Here is a 20,586-nt window from a genome sequence, read left to right on the forward strand (position 1 = left end):
TTATTTAAACTGACGAATACACCCTTTTCTGAAAGAGATAAAACAAAACAATGCATATAAAAAATGTTCCTATTTACCAGAGCTTTCAGACTGTACAGCTGGTTTTGTTCTCAAAATGTTCATATTAACCCTTTCTGGGCCAAAATGTTATGTAATCCAAAAAAAGTAATCCGAAAAAATGTCATGTAATCCAAATTGAATAAACTGTTCATGAATCAATTGTTAAATATTGTCATTTGGTTTGTCTATCATCATAACATAAAAAAAGACAGTCTATGCTGTATTTAGAGTTTTCTCATTGCAAATCTATTGGTTTTCCCTAGCTGCATGTTTACGTTCGCAGATAACCCTTCCAACACGGCGATAGTCTTTTTGGGTGTAGTACACTTCAAAACACTCTGGCCAGCACATAGCTTTCTGACAGTCTTTGCACCCATCAGATGTTTGTACATGCTTGATATCATTGTAGGAACAAACAGCACAGTTAGGCTTGTACCCCTTTTGAGAAGTCCACCCAAAATGCATATCAAGAGGCCGGAGAGGCATGTCGGCTTCATCACTTCGACGTCCTCTGCGCTTGCGTGTGGATGCAAGGCCCTCCACCAGCCCATCAATGACACCCTTGCGGAATTTCAGATGTGTCATATTTCCATCAGGATGGACTCTCTTGTACAAGAGATAACCATTATGATTGCAACATCACGGATTCTATGATACAGGGGGATGTACCATTTGTGGCTCCAGTGGGGATATTCGTAGTACTGGAGGAGTTGGTCCATTGTGTCCACTCCTCCCATGAATTTGTTGTATTCAATTATACAGTCTGGTTTGTGAGCTGTCCTCATATTACCAGGGGCTCTCTTGTCCCTAATTTGACAATCTGTCACTCCATTTCCATGAATAGTTGACAACATGTTGACTCGCTTATTGTCTTGCCACGTGCACGCCATCATGTTTCGAGACTTTTTGAACAATGGCACATCACCAAGTTGCAGTGGAATATTTGTGAAGTTTTGAGGATAGCCAATACGATTTGGTCTGATAGTACCACATGTACCTATTGAGTGCTCCATCATATTCAGGCCCAGAAATGGCAAAGAGTAGAAATTGTCATAGTAGCAGTGGTGGCCAAAACCTCTGTAGTTCTCTGTAAGTTTTGAAACAATGTCATGGTGGCCAAGTTAAGAATCAGGTGGTGGCCAAGTTAAGAATCAGATGGTGGCTGAGTTAAGAATCAGATCGGACTGAAATTCATTGTCAGAGGTCGCCTGACCTGTGGGGTCCTGTGTACAAAGTTTCAAGTTCATAGCCATAGCGATTGAGAAACGTGCTACTCTTTTTAAAAAGGATAGAAAGACGGACGGCGACGACGGTATTGTATAGCCTCACCTAGATGGTGAGCCAAAAAGGCAAAAAACTATTCCCAAGATGGCTGCCTGGAGGGCATAAGTAGGTCATATCATGAAAAATATAAAATACGTCTAGGCATATTGCCCAAAGCTTTTAGCCATCTAGCGTTAGCGGTGATGAAACGTGCTCCGCTAACGGACGATGACGACGGACACCACGGTATTGTATTATCTCCCGAGAGGTGAGCTAAAAATAAAATTGTGTGCAGCGACACTTCTGGGAACAAGAGAGTTTCCTAGCAAATATATCTCTATCATAAATAGCTCTTTTAAATTTTGAAGTTGACTGAAGAATAACGATTTTAGAGCTATAAAGTAGGCATTTTTGTCGATCTCACCTGGTTCTCATCATTTGATGAAATGCCGCGGCTTTGCCGATCATTTAGTGTACCCCTGCCTCGAGCAAGTCACAGTGTTATGCGCATCCAGACTGATCACTCAAACATGTTCAGTTGCTACATGTTCAGTTGTTACTGTAGAACGGAAAATATGCCTAACGATGGACATATTATTTGCGGCAAAATATTTTTGTGAGTGAACATTTTTTTTTTCCAAGAAAATTTAAACTGTCTATTTTGAGTCAACGCTCTTAGTGTATGGGGACTGTAGTGTAAATTGCCCCTACTTAACATAATATGAGCAATAATTAAGAAATAATTAAGCAAAAGCAGTTTAAGTTAGTTGTAATTATGACAAGTGGTAACTGCGCAGGGTATACACCTAGGCCTTTGTTGGGCCAAGCTGTATGCAGAACCTTTGAAGAAACATGGTAACAATGACATAGATTTGAAGTTAAAAGCAAGAGATTTTTGTGGCAGAATATTTTCGCGAGCCTGACCTACTCGCGAAATTCGCAAAAATATGGAATTTCAAATGTTCTGGTATAGTGGAATACTAAGAAGGCTTATCCTTGTGAATCTTATCTAAATTAAACGTCACTGGTTTTTGAAAGGAGGGTCACATGTCAACTATGTGTTGCTATGCTAAGTGTTAGGCATAGTATATAAACTAGCAATTAATCTCTTCCTGGGGTGACACAGAATGCATTGTTTAGAGTGAGGCTTGTTTTACACTATACAATGTATTTTGTAGATTTATGCAAAGAGAGTGCTTACAAATCCTCTTTTTTCGTAAGATGAGACAAACTGCTCATATATTCATGTAGTCACATACCTAATAATCAGTTTGTCAAAGTTCTAACAAAATTGGCCCAAATGTAAGTGTCCTAAGAACAAAATATTTGTACAATCTTTGTAAAATTTTTGTTCATCAAAGTCTCTATTTTCAAAAATCAACCATGCTTCCAGTCAGAGTATTCCTAGCTACACTGAATAAAGATCGTACATATACTGGTAATTAATTTCTACCTGGGGTGACACAGCCTGCAGGATGACCCGCCAGGGGAGATTGTATTTGAGGGTACAAGTGTTCAAATTTCTAATGAAGAAATTCATTTGGGTATTCTTCTTGGTCCTGATGTTCGTCGGAGGAGGGTTCAGGTTTTAGTTAATGATCTGTACAAACGGACCAACATGCTTATGGCTCAGTTTAGGTACGCCAACTTTGAAATCAGATATAAGTTATTCAAAAGTTTTTGTACGCCGCTGTATGGTTACCAGTTGCTAGACTATTCAAAACCATACATGGAAGAATTGTATATTGCATGGCGTAAATGCATTCGTCAGATTTTGTGTTTGCCTTATCGCACTCATAATGACCTGTTACCAGCCATTATAAGGACTGTAGCGTTCAAACTCAATTGGAGGAAAGGTTCGTAAAATTCATCAACGGACTGCGGAAATCAGGAAATACACTCGTAAAGGTTACAGTTGGATTATTATTTGCCGGGAGCGTCTCATCAGTGGGGAAAAGTCTAACTATGGCGTTACAAAAGTACAACTGGAATAGGGATCAGCTGCCTAATGAATGTATAATGCTAAGGGACATCAATAGGGAAATTTGGGAATTGGGGCATAATAGGGTTGCCATCCAAGTTAGGGAATTGCTTGAAATGCGGGAGGCAGGGAATCATATTCTCACAAAAGAGGAAATAGACATGATAATTAACTTCTTGTGTACAGGTTGATTTGATGGAGTATTGTTTTTGGTGTTAGTTTTATTGTGATAGTTCAAGATACTAATGTAACTTATTCAGGAAATCTCCAAGAATAAGAGGTTTTCGGGTTCGACTCTCAGTCTTACCTTTTACTTTGTTTGCCTTATCGTAAACTTGTATTTGCACCCAACTCTGTATTGTCTTAATGCACCTTATTTTTTGTTATCTGTACAACGGAAAGTAGTACGAATAAACATATATATATATATACGCATACGCATATATATATATATATTGTTGAGAGTTAGGCTTGTATTCACATGTAATAATCACACAAAGCAGCAGTGACCCATATCCTCAACCCAAAGGAGGTGTTAAACCCTCCTGCCCTTGGTTGGGAACAATGGACGATCTTGAGAAAGGATAAAATTAAATCTGAATCGGGATCAAGGGCTCTGGAAACATAATGTTGTTTTTCAAGCACCCAAATAATGCCACTAAACATACTTTCACCATTTCAGCAAACAATGTTTTGTCTGATGGCTCTTCCTGAAGAATAGTTTGTATGGGATCTTTCTCTTTTTCAAGGACATTACCAAAGAAATCTGCTACAACAGACAGAATACCAGCAGGGTTCTCCTCCTGGAGCGTGATACGACTGAGAACATCTTTCACTACACAAATACCTTCTACATGATGAATTTCAGAGTCGGCTGAAGTATAGAATGTCTTCATTCAAGGTCCAGAAAACAACTTTCCGATCAATCCGAGAACCTGAAGCTCCAACTTCACCACTGAATTGCCAAAAGCCGACAACAAACTAGATCATAAACCAGCAAGGGCAGAACCTAATTGCAAGAATGTGAGAAAGTTTGAATGATGCACAAAGTACTTTCCAGCAATACGGAAAAGAACATGAAGCCGATTGCCCCTGTAACGCTGGATAAATCCTTCACCCAGTTACTTCTCTTCAATGAATATCTTGAAGCCCATCAGGTCACCTTTACCATCCTTGAACCGCACTCTGTTCATCTGCAAAATTATCTTGGCAGCAAGACAATCCTGCCCAAACAGCTTCCCCTTCATTAGGCCATTTCTTGTTCAAGTAATTTAAAGCTGATCTAACTTTCGTTGCAACAGCGTCCAGAGGATGAAGATGGCAGTTGAGTCCATTAAGGGTCTTATTCTATGCAGCATTGTAGTTGCATCCAACCCCAAGGTGGAGTCTGGATTAGCCAAGATGCTTTCTGCTACATGAAGCTGGGATATCACCCCCATTTCTCAGACCATCATTTCAACAGTTGTACGGTGAGGGACTTCGTCAAGTTTGGCACCAGTCCTTTGAACAAACTAACTTATCCAACAGTTGGGCACATATGGCAGTGAGAACTTGGTTGACCACGGCATCATATACAAATAAGCTAGTGGCCATAGAAAACATTGTACCGTCCTTTTTGAATAGATCAGATGTAGTAGAGACATTATTACTGTCCTCAATCTGCTCTTCAAGCACAGCCACATCTCTTTGAAGAACACAGATCATTTCCTCTTTCGCTTTCACTTTATCCTTAACTTCAGAGATTTCCGCTGCAGATTGTTCACTTAGCGCTTTAACTTTTTATACTTTTTTTGCTTCTGCTTGACTTTATCTCAACTTTTCTGCAGTGCTTCCAATACATGAGTAGAATCTGCTGTATCAAGTTTCTTATGCCTGTCATGTTTCCGTTTGATTTTCTGATTCGAAACCCGGACAGTATTCTTTTTCAGAAGTTTCCTCCTGAATACCTCAATCTGGTGTAAGTGTTTTTCCTTTGTTTCTTGATGCTGTTGTAAAGCTTTGTACAGGCGCCCACGAAGTTTGATACAGTTTGAATATTTCCTGTGAGAGGAATTAGACTTTGGAATAGGACTGCTTGTAGTAATAGTTATATTCGATAGTGTGCTGCATGGGTCTTGAAGACACTCTACATACAATGGCGGTCGAAAATGGTTCACAACAATAATCCTTGAATTTCATAAATTCACTCTCATTAGTAAGCTTTTTTTATATTTCTGAAGTGTCCTCTTCACCAAAGAAGTTATCTTGCCCTTTAAAACTGTAATAGAAGAACAGTGTGGCAGTGTGGTGATGTTACTGAAAATAAAAATATATTTCTGATGTATTACAAGTAGTCTTCAGAAAGAAAGTTATGCAAAATAATTGTTTGAACTAGTCATAAGTGATCCAGAAGGAAAATAAAGTAAAAATAATCATCCATGACATAAATAGCAAGTGTGTTTGTTTTGTAAATATAGCCAGGGAGCCAATCAGTGCGCTAGAAAATGGCACATGATTCCCGTCATTCATAATCTGGTTCTAGCACAGTTATGATGAGGCATCTTATCCGTGTCCATCCTCGAGAACTATACAAGTTTATCACAATAATGAGGTATAATCCAGAAGTATTAGGGTAGCAGGAAGGGTTGGGCGTTTGTGGTTTCTGAGTCTGAGGGGGTTGGTGTCTGTTGACTGTGCTTTAAGAGAGACTAGGCATGGCGCCAGTCTCTCTTAAAGCACAGTCAACAGGCATTTGGTCTCAGTATTTGGGTTTTGATTGCCATGACTGTACCCCTGTAAAAGTCAGAGGAGGAGAAGTTTGGAATGATGAAAGCATTGAAGAAGAAGAAATGTTATTATATATTGAGGAAAGCAAAATTTATTATGAGACTAGAAGGCAGTGTCCTGACTTGATTATTTTGAAAATGGCAGTCTGAACACATTAAAAGGTGGAACATGGCATTTTATCGACTTTGAAGTGTTCCGCAGTTAAAGGGAGACTATAGCCGGCAGCTAGGTAGGCAAGATAAAGTCATACAAATTTGCCAATAGGGGTCAGTCATATCTCTAGGCATGGCGCCAGTCTCTCTTAAAGCACAGTCAACAGGCATTTGGTCTTAGTATTTGGGTACAGAATCAAGGCAGCTCAGAGAGCAATGATTGAACGATGCTGTGGACAAGTCCAAGGATACTGCATCAGTCACGACCAACATCTCATCAGAAAGCGTCACCACCAGCATATTCAATGTTCAGTTCCAACCTGTACCAGTCCAATGCACGCCTGTCATGGTCAGCAGTGGTCAGCTTAGCGCGATATGGAACATTCTTCCGAAACTCAAGCGAGGGAAGTCTGCTCATTAGCCTATCTCGCGCACTGCTCCTTCTTGTCAAACATCGTAGTGAAATCGTGGTAGAGTGGGGCGTCCTCGAGGATTGCAGCTGGTCGGACAGACGTGAGGTGGAATGTGGGCGGCTGCACTTCTTGGTTGATGTGCGATGGCAGATAGCACAGTTGTTGCGTTGCATGACAGCTGAAAGTGAATGTGATATCATAGAACTGAGGCGTTTGCAATGAGACTATAGGTGAAGTAGAAGCAAGGAGTGAAATGGGCCATCTTCCAGTGACTAATATACAGAGTAAGGGCACTGGGTGTTGTTAGATTCAGCATTGAATGTATTCCTCGTACAAGCGTGAATAGTGTGGACATACAGTGAGAGGTGAGAGACCCCTATTGACTACTTCTTGTAACTTTATCTTGGATATTATATTAGTATTGAACTTCTAGCCATGGATTATGAAGAAATTGAAGTTGTAGGCATGGAATATGAAAAATTATTCAACGTTGAAAGACATTATTCCATGAGGCTTTGCCGTGATCGCAAAGGACGCGACGCGATTGGTTCACATGCTAATGAGGTATGATAATGATAATTACCTCTATAATGCTACTTGGATAGCGACTGTGTCGTTGATTGCAACAGTGGTCTATGTCAATGTGTGCCTGTAATGTCAATGAAGTATGATGAGGTGATGACGATAGTGCAATTGACTAGGTGGCGCATTTTAGAATCAGCAGTGAGCACTGTGTGTAACATGGTGGAGGCAGCGGAGATAATAACTGTGTCGAAAGTATTGTTATAGGGCCTTCCCTAGGCCCATGGGGTTAAATTTACAATCCACGATTGAAAAGATGTAGTTTGATCGCATTCAACTATAAATCCATTGAACAGTTGTGTTCCTTGGCTTTAGTCAACCGATGACCTTTTGTTGGGCCATGATCGGGGATTGTAAACTGTAAATGTATTATGGACTGGGAGACGGGGGAAACACAAGTGAAATAGACCAAAACAAGTGATTTTGGGGCTTTGGTTTAGACGCATGCCCCACATGCGCCATGCGGGATTATGCGGGATTATACGGTTCATGTGAACTTGTTGACATCTACATGATCTAGTGCCGTTATTGGTCATGGTACATGGTAGGCCTAATCATCATGGCAATATGTTTCAGGAAAAGCTTGGAGTAAAATGAACTGCCGATGAATAATGATGTTGTTCATGTTTACCATGTTTACTATACATAGCCATAGGGTATGCACTGGCCAGTGCACTTTCTGCACGTCGTCATGGTCATGTTACATGTACGTGATACCTTGCATATTTTGTTTTTTGAATGCGCATGCTTTTTGGGCAAAATCACTTGTACCAACACTAATGAATAATGTCTTCTTATCCCTATGACTCCATACACAGTGAGGGCATTGTCCCATTCTCATCAAATGGTAACTTATTGTACCGTATTAGGGTGGAAGTTGGGGAGCAGATACCTACCGCTGCACGCCTGTCATAATCAGCAGTGATGAGCTTAGCGCGATATGGAACATTCTTCAAAAACTCAAGCGAGGGAAGTCTGCTCATTAGCATATCTCGCGCACTGCTCCTTATTGTCAAACATCGTAGTGAAATCGTAATGGAAAACGTCTGGCTTTGCGCCAGACGTTGAGACTAATAAGTGAAGAACTAGTAGGTAAAGAACTTCTACTTGCGCGAGACTGCTCTGATAAAATTATCATTGCAGAGACTACGGTGACGTACACATATATTTTTTACAATCAAAAATGCCCTCAAAAGACGACATGGAATGATTATTTTATTGATATTTCCTACTATATACCTTCCAATTATCACTTTATACAAATAGATCGGCGTTAGGTCGCATGCTTTTCTTTCCTGGTGACACTATAAAGCAAAATAGTTGCAACCCCGTAAATGCGCTATAAGTCCAATAATAAGTGACGGTGACCCGTTATAAATGTTTCGCCAGCTTCGCTTTTTTGCCGCTACGCGGCGCGTTGGGCCCTTGCGTCAAGACAATAAATATATCTATTCACTATTTCTTTATTCATTATTTTTTTGTTTTGATGCTCACAAGTTGAATTTAGACGACTTTAAAATGTATGAGAATTCAATGAAAATTGAAGAAAATCGACGCAATCTTGGAAATATCATTTCGCCAAAGGTTTTTCTGCAGCTTCGTAGATAACCTTCGCAGCTAGCTATGTCCATGTCATTACACACAGATGTGCAAAACTATACATAACAAGAGGCCCAAGGGCCTGGCGCTCAGCTGAGTAAGCAGATACAATTCATAGTTTAGCAGTTTTACTGATACTTTTAGATAGATTTGGCAAGGACTATATATAGTTACAATAACCATGGATGCTTCAATTTGTCAACTGTGAAAGATGTAAGTGACATCACATGAAGTAATGCAGTGCGAGTGCGACATTTCCAATAGAGCCAGGATCTATATCACAGTGACACACAGACAGGATTGGTTTTCCTTCTGGTATCAAAATTTTGGAAATTTTGGGGTTTGGGATGCCCTGTATGTGAAGAAGCAAGATAAAGAGGTGCTTAAGAAAATTAACTTTATTGTTAAAAGATTGACCTGACCTGCAGGTGATTGGAATTTAACAAAGGCTGATTGCAATCACGGAGTAAATTATATAAGAATCACTGATTTGGCAAAGATTATTACATTTACAAGACGTCAAGATGGAAGTGATTGTACAGTGTTTGCCAAATCCGGACCTACTTTCCGTCAATGCTGAATACGTCGATGAGAGCTCTCGAACTATCATTCCATGCAATAAATGGCAATGACAATACCACTAATAACTTCAAATTATTTTCCGGTTATGATAACACAACACGCATCTTCATGATCATGATCTTTCTCAAACTAACTGAATGACCTAATCGCCTTGGACGCACAACCACATATCAATCCGCCCCGACGATCGACACATCCATTCGATTCGATAACACTCGATACAGTTTGATAAATAAACAATTTTTTCGTGCTTTTAGCTGTCAACATCAATGGCTATAATATACTCCTGCAGAATAGTAGAACTAATAGAACTAATTTCCGAAGTTTCCAATAGTTTGAACACAACTCAGAACATCACCCATCAGCCAAGGAGGATACCGCGGTGACGTCACATCACGTGATCACGACCCATATTACTGATCGCTATGGCCAATCAGATTCAGTCTACTGACAGCACCAGCACTGAACACAATACGTCTCACTGTCTGGTGCGCTCCTGTACACAAATACACCAATAGACATGAAATATTGCAATACCTTGTATGGATTCTTCCTGTGTAAAATAAAATTTACAGAGCAGATTAACTTCCACGAATAAAAAAGACGTTTGGCGTGGGCAAAGTGTGGAAATAATGTCTCCGCTAAAATACACTACGAAATACACTAGGCAATGCACTACGCGATACACGGTAGAGATGCAGTTGAGTTTGTTATTGTTTTGACTTAGAAGCCCACCCATATCATAATATATTCATGTATTCATGAAGTATGAACTCATTTCTGTCCCATACAACTCTAAGAACAGTCAATTTCTCCTTAAATCATCACCGAAACCGCGATATCCGCAGGAAGATTTCGTTCTAGTGTCCGAAAATGCATGATTTTACAGGGGCGCTAACTCGACAAATAGAGGGGATCTATGGGGATCTATGCGAGTTTTAGGTCCTACAGGTCTCGAACTTGTAAAATCTGTAAACATGCCTCCAAATCCCATTATGATAATGAAGAGATTGCCCAATGTCTGGGAGACTGTTTTGAAACCATCGCTAATTTTGCCCATCAGCTGGACTCAGATCTGCATAAATTACGATAAATAATGAGGTCGTCGCTTCAATTTCGCAAAGGAAGTTGACTCCATTCGAAGGTTGTTTTGACCAAATTCCGTTGAACTCATCGTTATGAGGGCATTTGAACACATTCTCGTTGATCTTTTCTATAAACGTGTGAAGATTCGTACCAAAATACATTTCCGTAAAGGCTTAAATAAGAAAATTTGTCACTTACAAAATCATCGCTCCGGTAGAAATAAAAAGGTTACCGCCATTTTCTTGATGATAGTACTCCAGGTAACTTCGACCGCGCAGTGGAGGGTCAAGCCGCCTCGTCAATTTACCCCAGACGAGCCGTTCATACAGTGAATGCACTGGCAATACCAGCAGTCCGGTATTCCCTGGTTCGAGGTTTTCATGTCAGTTCGCGGCGGGAAATTTAAAGCGGGGTCATCTGGGGTCAAACAACAGTTTTGCTCACTACCGCCAACTGGTGATATAAATCCACACTAATCTATTTTATATCAAAACTTCTGTATCATGAAGACATTTTCAACTTTATTTCAAGCTTTTATCTGCTCGAATAGAGCGTCAAAAAATTGTTTTTTCATTTACGCCTTTTGCCCCCTGGGGAGCTGAATTTGAGTCGAAACGCCTAAATTTTTTTCTGTAAGCAACATTGTCTGCGGTGTTTATATACAAAACCATATTTGAAGTGCCTCGGCTGTACGGTTACAAAATGCCCAACATGGCTAGATGGATGGCAGGATGGAAGGACAAACACCAATCAATTAGCTATTTGACTAGCTCCGCTGACTTTGTCAGCTGAGCTAAAAACTAATCATACAAGTTATCCACACTCACCTTGATACCAAAATCTGCATGGTTCCACGACACAAATTTCCACTTCCAGCAAAAACATCAACAAATTGGTTGATTGAAAAACGAGGTAATTTATTCATCACTTGGCTGCCTTAGAGGGTGTTTTCCAGCAGGAATATCCACTCCAAGCCAATCTGAGAGCACCTTTTATAGCACATTCAAAAATGCCGCTCTGGGGAAGCCCGATTAGAGCGTCACAGGTAAATGGAGTCAGCAATCGAGGCCACCAGCACTGGATAGTCACATACCTACATACTGCAGAGTGGGGATTAGCTTTAATTTATGCAGTTGTGCTGAGCCCAAGATCCAGGCCTCGGTAATTGTAATGGGTCGCTTGCTTCATGGGTTGATGATCTTAGTGTTGTGGTAGCAATGCTATGTTTTTACTGCTTAAATACTGAGTTCACGTTGAGTTTCTTCTTGCAATTGTATGCATGCATCACAAGATAAAGAAACCAAAATTGTAGGCCCACTAACAATGCTCGATACCAGCATTAAGTCAACGGCAGAATTTCGCTAACATCTATATTCATGTTTTTTAAGAATTGCTTATTCTTAGTCTAAGTATATAAATAATGTGTCTGATAGTTCTTATAATTGTATTTATATCCCACTGAATTTCGAATATTTGAAAGTTGAAATTCTGTGAACTGGCTACAACCATGACAATTCTTCTAAAAGATTTAACCATGACCTTCAATCCCATCCCGCTCCAGCATAGATGGTTGTTCATGAAATAATAGTCACCATTAAAACCATAGTGAACTTGATTAAGGCATCACTAAAATCCACTGCCACAGGAACTGAATTAAAACTAATTGTAACTATGACACGCACCAAAAAGCCTTTCACAATCGTTATTAGCCTATTATAAGTATTAACTAATAAAATGACTTTAAGGCTGCCATGCAGTGCAGAAGTTCCTATTGTTTTCTGTCCACACCAATTAGTTTGAGTTAATAAGCAACATAATGTTTTGGCCGAGAGTGTGTGTTTGTACTACACATACTGTATTTGGGTATAAGGTAAAATTGGGTAATTGTAGCCCCTTTTTCACCTATAACTTCGGTTACGCAAGAGATTTCCAAGCAGATTCACAAAACTGGACCGGCTCTTGGCACCTCTTCCAATAATATTGCTTGTAATTCAGAGCATTTTATCCAAAACAATGCTTCTGAGAGACAATACAAGACTTGTGGTCAGGGGCTACAATTGGGGTAATTGTAGCCCCTGACTGAAATTACAATTTACATAAGAACACTATTTTCCACAGGTTTATGGTCTTTGTATTGGTAATGAAACATTTAGTATTATTCCAATCTACCAATGTAGGTTAATGACATGATTTTACTAGTATGGTATTTATTGAACATTTAGTGATGTTCGATGGAATCACTTACCAACAATTTAAACATTGTCACAAATCAGATTTTAAACTGGTGCAAAAACTCAAAGTTCTATTCATCCCCACTTTGTGTCAGACAACAGCTTGTGAAATTCTGAATTGACTGACAGTCTTGCCGTGCGCCGTTAAAAACTTTATTTTCAGGGATGGGTCATGTATCAACCCCAATTATAGCTGGCAACACTTAATGGTAATGCAATGTACATGTACCATGAGAAGCGCTGCTATCTCGTCAATGGTGTGGCTTGAACTACACACACCAGTAACTTTGAAAATATTTTATTTTGAAATAATGTTAGATAATCTAGTATGAAACCTCAAATGTATCATTGTTGGTACATACAGGGTGACTATTGTATCTATTGTACCTACATCAGATAGATTTATGATCAAATGATATAATTCAGGTGTAAGAATAAAGAAACCTAGCATCTGCATGATTTATGACATGATATATTGAGCTATTTAGGGATCACATCCAAAGTCCGCACGGGATATCCGCCGGCGAAATTCACCCTACAGTATTTCGCCTGCAAAATCTGTCCGAAAATCGACTGGCGAATGTGAGGCAATAATATGAAATCGGCAGTATGTCAGATGCGAAATTCGCCCACAATCGCGCCTATTCTTTGATTTCGCCCCAAAAATCGCTCCAGGCGATAATGGAGCGATTTTACGAAATTGGTGGCTCTTGCATGCTTGTCGGAACGATTTTGCATCAACTTTCGCCTTGTAAAATGTTCCATCGGCATAAACGTGCAGTCACGTGATGAAAACAAATCGGGTCATACTAAACAGCGTCCACCAGGTTTAAACACATATGAGGGGTTCAGGCGCAAAACCCCGTAAACGCCATTCCTATGAAAAATGAGATAGCTGTACCAATGTACAGCTTTTGGCATGTAGATGACGTTAGTCAAATCATATTGTTGCAAAATCCCGTAAGTCCCATCGTAAAGCCTACCTTAAACCCAGTTTGTTTGCAAAACCCAGTAAACGCCACCACCATATTGGTGCAGAAACACGTAAGTCTCTGAAAGCCAATCACTGATGAACTGCAGGTCACATGACGCACAAAATGGTGGCGCCCACGCTCGCAAGGCTTTCGCTGTAGAATAGTCAATTTCTGCTGTCAATTGTCAGTTTCTGCTGAATTTACGTAAAATTAAGATGAACAACTTTGATGAAATGGATGAAGCAGTAATGCACTCGCCACAAGGCAAGCGTAAACGTCGCCAACCCAAGGCTTCAGCCCGTGCGAGGGCAAAATCAGATCGGTACAGTGGCAATGACTTTGTTTCCCGTATATCATGTAGGCATAACAATGCATTGTGTAAAGCGAGTACACTGACTGAAATGGACTTGACTTACATTAAAGGACAGTTGTATGCAACCGATGATAAAGTAAAGCAGGATGCAGTTCTAATGTCACACATGGAAACTAGTCGGGTGAAGCGCCGGAGGCCTAGAGTACAGGATCAGAACAGACAAAAGAAGAGAGGGGTTTCCACGAAATACAGTGTTCTGAAAGAAGACAAAACCAAGATTCCTATTTGCCAGGCATCATTCCTTAGTGTCTTTGGTAAGTGAGATTTAGATAGATAGGATAGATTCTTAGTGCAGATGGTGATTTAGGGTATGTCTGTGTGTGAGGGGGATGGGGCTCTATGCTTGTGCGATGAAATTTCAGACATGAATTCGGCTGTCCGTAAAGACCTTTCTTACTGGTGACCAGAAAAAAAACCTTGCTTCAGAATGTGCCACCACAATGTATGGCTGAGTTGTTATGGCAAAAAAAATGTGCTAGTCTGTATTATTTTTTTCCTTTTATTTCAGGCCATCAGGGACAGCGGACATGATTTTAACCAGCAGTATCATTGCAACACTATTTCCAATCCAGTGTACAATATTGAAAATTGACTTCAGTTTAAATCAGATGAGTCACCAAATTATATTTTCCTTTCAGGCATCAAAGAATACCGTGTCCAGAGTGTTGCAAGATATTGGCTTGAACATGGTACGTCTCGCTCAGAAAATCGTGGTGGAGCCAGGAAAGTTGAAGAACATGCTGAGAAAAAGGAGCGCATTCAGGCCCATATTCAGTCATTCACCTGCAGAGCGAGCCACTATGCACGTAGGTCAGCCCCTGGCAGAAAGTATCTCCCTACGGATTTGAATGTTGCGAAGATGCACCGGATGTTCCTGGAACAGAATCATGCCCAATGTTCCTACTCCTTATACTGGAGCATTTTTGTGTATGACTTTAACCTTGCCTTCGGTCACCCATCTACGGATGTGTGTTCTACATGTGTGAAGTTCCGCATTGCAATAAGGGATCCCGATCTGACTCCAGATGAAAAACGAGACAAAATTCTGATGTACACCTTGCATCGTCGCCGTGCGCGTCAGTTCTACAATCTTCTCAATGAGGTCGAAGACAGCTATACTCTCTGTTTTGATGTAATGGAGAATCTGGTCCTACCCAAGTCACCTATAGGACAAACATACTATTCTCGGCAGCTGTACTTATACGTCTTTGGCATAGTTTATCACCATGGCAGAGGTGGGCCCCAGCGGAGAGAGGATGTCCACCTGTACACATGGCTTGAACATGAAAACGCCAAAGACAGCAACGCGATAGCATCGGCCCTGCGTGATTACCTTGGTTCAGTGGCACGTGCTGAGATCAACCAAACTCGTCTCCTCCGTTTATTCTCAGATTCTTGTTACGGGCAAAACAAGAACATTAACTTGATTTCCATGTTGTTTTCCCTGTGTAGCAGACAGTACCCTCAACATACCGTGGATTATTACTTCCCGATACGTGGCCATAGTTTTCTTCCTGCCGACAGAGTGTTTGGATGTATGGAACAGGATATTCGTAAGAAGGATACCATCTTATTGCCAAAGGAGTATGTTGAAATTCTCAGTAAACATGGTGTTGTTCATGAATACGGGAAGCAGTGGCAGTGTTACGATTTCAAGGGAGAATCTGCAGCGTTCATAAAAAGTCAGAGGTCATTCAAAATAAGTGAGGCTAGGGTACTGCAGGTGTATGGAGATAAGCCTGGCTTTAAGAGTGTTTACGGCGGGGAATTCTGCCAACACTCCCTATTGAAAAGAGGGAAAAAGTGGTCACAGTACAACCCACCTGTTTGTCCTGATATTAACTGTGTAAAGGATGCAAAGAAGGATGATGTACTGAAGCTGCTGAATGAATTGGGGGTACGTCAGGATGTCCGTAGTTACTATGAGAATGCTCTCTCAGATGCCGAAGTTTAGGAAGGCACTCAGGATCTTGAGGAAAGTGACGAGGACGATGACTAGGATAGTACAATGTAGTTATTAGGAGGCCATGCATCCTTGTGCTTATTATTCTTGCTCTTTTATTAATCCAATTTGAGTACATTGTTAACTGTGTTGTGTTCTGTTACATTTTCATGCATATTTTTCCAGTGATGGACTTGCCAGGTTTTGCAAACACAGATTTTTTGGACTTACTGAGTTATGCAAAAATAACGCATTTGGACTTACATAGTTTTGCAGCCAATATCAATCAAAATTGCTTAATAACTAGTTTTCATAATAAAGGTTAATTTTTGAAATTCTTGCCTTTTGTTTTTCCACCCAATAACTATTTGATTACAATGAGAGTAAACCAGTAACCAATGAACCTACTCCCAAACAAAAATTCTTGTTTTAAAACAATAGGGGTATTGTGGACTTACTGGGTTTTGCACCTGAACCCCTCATATATACATTAAAGCCATCAAAGTAAAATCTAATGGTCATAAACACAATAAGCATGAAATTTTCAGGAAATATGTTTTTTATGGTGTCGTATTACGTTTATGGCCACAAAATTTTATTTTGATGACTTTATACCCGACTTTAAACCTGGTGAACGCTGGTGAACACTGGTGGGCGCTGTTTAGGATGATCAGATACTACAACGACCTTGATTGGTTGGCTGAGACTCAGAAACATAAGCCTAACTATGATTAGCTGTATGATTTGGTACATTCCGCCACAATCCTTCGGAATACATACCATAATACTAAGAACCTCAAACCTCTGTGCCAAATTTGTGTATCTCCTCGTGGATAGATGTGATGTATATGATTACTGGAGTCAGGTTGACTGGGAATTCCAGTTAGTGTTTTTGTTCGGTCTCCTATCAGCTGATGTGAGAATTCGCATACTACAACACATGTAACATTCGCTTCGTTCCGATGGTTGGTGAGAGCGAATTAGGCGCGATAATTTTTTTCGCCTGCGATTTTCATTCAGTCTGAATTTTCGCCTGATCATAATAGAATCACTGAAGCAGGGAGCAATTTGGAGGCGAATGAGAGTGGCGATATTCGACCAGGCGAATTTTCGCCCCGATTCGCGTGCGGACTTTGGACGTGATCCCTTATAGGGGCTAAAAATACCCCGAACAAACGAGCTACAAATACCCTGGGGGTACTTCGGTCAGTCTCTAAAAAATTATCTTTTAATAATGACATCAAATACCACATATAACATTCTCTACACTCAATACTGATCACCTGAACCAAGTTTCAAATATATCAATGCTCTGTAAGTGTGGAAAATTCATACCTGCCAAAATTTCCATCCCAATTTTTTTTTGCATGTGTCTGATTTGTTTACTGCTTTTAGCCAAAGCTCTTACATAACATGTTGCATAATAAACAAACTATTTATGTTGTGATACTCAAGAGTCACCTCTTTCATATCCATGCTTGGGTTGGCTGAATAATTCCATGGTTACCGGAATATGAATCAAAAACATAGTCAGGGCTACAATCAGACTTGGGCTACAATAACCCCATTTTATCTTACATGCAATCAGGAAAATATATATAGTGGTATTTAGGGAAGCTATGACCACACTCTGTTTAAGAATACTGCCTGACATACATAGGGCCTACTCAACTCTTAAATTCAAAGCGGGTACATTGAATAGTCTGAGTAGCTGACAAAAATATGTGATGAGTAGGATTGTATTGGAGTTGATGTATCGCACAAAATTTCCATTTATTCAGTTATGGATATGTTGTACAGTTTCATCTTCATTGCAATAACAAAATTGGCTCAAACATAAAGTGTCCTTAAACATAAAGTTTGTGACATTGAACTAGTTTTTGAAGTTTCTTTGTGAAAGTAGGGTTTCAAAAACCTCTTTTTTCCCCCAAAGATGAATGATCTCCAAGCGAAAAGCATATATATCCTTGATCAGGAATCAAACATACACAGTGGGAGCCTATGCTAATCAACATACCTTCCTTTTCCTTTTCAACAGCTTCCCTTACACTTGCCTCAACTGTTTTCTGAAGTCCATCAATCCAGTTATTGAAACTCAATTCCACTCCTCTCTTCTCTTCTCTTTAAAAAAAAGAACAGACATTCAATTAGTAATGTAGAATATGTAGAAGAATGAAATGACCACGGGCCATGTGCTCTCCTGTGTTCTAAAACAAAAATATGGTTACTGTTATGCTTACAGAGAATTTGACCTTAGTGACCTTGGAAATTAGGTCAAGGCCAAAATATTTCAACTATTAACTATAGAAACTGTAAGTTAACCTTGATCTGCTTAACCCTTTGGGTGCCTTATAGATGTACGACATACGTCAACTTTTTGGAAATTGATGTGACATATAGACAATGACGTACGTACACATTTCTTTAATGATGTGTGCCCAAGTTTATCGTTATTCCCAATGATTCGGACATTCAACATATGTCCGTATGGCACACGGGTAAGTCTTAAATAGAGTTACAGTACAAATTCTCAGATGGCAGCACTGGGACGCCTTTTTGTGTGGATTACTGGAACTCTATATTTCTTATTGTGTCACATAATCACAGGCTCCAAATTCAAAAAGTGAAAAATGGCAGCCTGGGTGGTCCTAGCAGGTGTGATTTTCTGCATAGGCATGATATTATAATAGGTTTGTGTGCAAGGGGTGAAGGGATGTCCCATGGAGTGTCCCCAGGGAGGTGCCCTGAAAGTCTGGGGTGGTGAGGGGGTAGTCGGGGGTGGTAAGGGGTCGGAGCTAATCATGCTGTTCTGCTTTCAGGGCCTACTGCATCAAGCAGCACTAGCCAAAGGCCAAATATGTGTGGTTTATGGGGTCTATTAACAACATGTTTGCCATACTAGTATAACAAGAGGCCCATGGGCCTGGGGCTCAGCTTAATGTAAAGATGCTCACTTTCGTTTTTTTGGGTCAGTTTGTATAAATATTTCGTCACAAAACTGAGCTAAAAATGGTTTCCAAAACGGCTGCGTGCCAAATAAAGGTAGCTTTGCTTAATCCATCTGATTGTTCAAATAACTTCATATAATGAGTGCGATTAAAAGTTGAAGGTTGTTACAGAGATTAAATCTTACTGGTTGCGATGGTTCCTTCAAGAGTCACTACCCAGTAGACAACCAGTAACTGCAGTCTGGACCTTTACATCAATCCTTTGAAGATCAGCTTGAGACAAACAAGTCCATTAGATGCACGGTCACAACCTAGGACAACTACATCATGGAGTAAATGTAGCCAGGTCCTTTGTATCAGTTCCTTCAAAGTGCAAGTCGTGAAAAATAACGTGCTCAGTCGCACTTAAGTCCCCTCGGCTTGGGTGCAAGTTGAAGAATGTATCATTCACAGGGGAACTGTTTTTATATATTAAGGTTGTAGAGATTATGATGTTGAAGCCCTCAGTAAAACCCTTGTTGGCTGAGCTGGAGGACAGCTTGCTTTATCACTTTGAACCCTAAGAGAGTGCTGAGTGGCAGTCACCATCTTCTGCAATGGTGCCGAGGTCAAATTTAAAAATATATGTTTCTTGTCTGGAGCTGATTGAGCAGACATTGTAGTTTGATACATATACTGTGTTCAATTTAGAGTACTAACCAGTATTTGGAAGTTGTAAAGTATGATACACGGGTGGTGTAAAGGCATTTCATAAGCATTATGTATCCATTCCCTTTACAAAACATTTGAAGCAGATCAACACTCTTAGTTTTTCTTTGTTGAATTATTTATCTTCACAAATGGCATTGGGTCATTTGTTTCATTAGAATTACAAAATGACCTAGAAAGGGGAATACATTATGTGTTTCAATGTATATAAATATACGAGATTTGATAAACAACCAGTGAGAAATAAAGAAATTCAGAAGTAGAGGGTAAAGGACCATCTAGTAGTATTTCCTTCTGATGTTGATGACACCTTTCCATGAAACAAAGTTTAGGAAAGCGGCTGAAAACATAATGTTAGGAAAGACTGAACTATTCACAGGGCTCCGTACACACGTGTAGTCTTACTCCTCAGTATCTGAATTGTCATTTTTTGTTGAATCTGCATCGGATATTGGCAGTACACGTTTGTGGTGTAGACATGGAAGGCACTTAACAGGGTTGTTACAACATCTGTTTTCTTCTGTTCATTTCGTTTTCTCAGTTCAGCAGGGTGGAGCAGAGTCAAATGTACGAAGTGATTAGTGTTAGGAAATCCAGATGGTTTTATGGTAGGAGTAATATGTCTCGGCAACTCCACAAATAGGACTGGCTAGATTTGTGTAGATGAGGTCTATGGTTGTACGCATGTCTGTGGTTGGTGACATGATTTGCTGTGTGAGGCCTCGTTGTTGGAAGAAGTCCTGAACTGTCGTCTTATTGCTTGATTCTGAGAAGTAGTCGATGTTGAAGTCACCTATGATGATAGTTGGACTGGTATTATTGTTCCCGTCATTGAGGAATGATGAGAGTGCTTTGATCAAATCCGTCACTGTAACTGTTGGTGGTTTAATACCTATCACCATGATTGAATGGATGTTGAATATGAC

The 20,586-nt window shown here is 40.1% G+C and overlaps 1 protein-coding gene across 3 annotated transcripts in view; it reads right to left on the reverse strand.

Annotated features, from left to right (window-relative positions):
* LOC135485750 (E3 ubiquitin-protein ligase UBR2-like) overlaps positions 1-20,586 on the reverse strand; it is a 650,469-nt gene that overhangs the window by 169,002 nt on the left and 460,881 nt on the right. For all 3 annotated transcript variants that reach the window (XM_064768146.1, XM_064768147.1, XM_064768145.1), the window contains one exon: positions 18,022-18,125. In XM_064768146.1, the coding sequence (XP_064624216.1) occupies positions 18,022-18,125 (104 nt within the window). The remainder of the gene's footprint in view (positions 1-18,021; positions 18,126-20,586) is intronic.

The sequence above is a fragment of the Lineus longissimus genome, chromosome 3 (genome assembly GCF_910592395.1).
Source record: "Lineus longissimus chromosome 3, tnLinLong1.2, whole genome shotgun sequence".
NCBI classification, from domain to species: Eukaryota; Metazoa; Nemertea; class Pilidiophora; order Heteronemertea; family Lineidae; genus Lineus; species Lineus longissimus.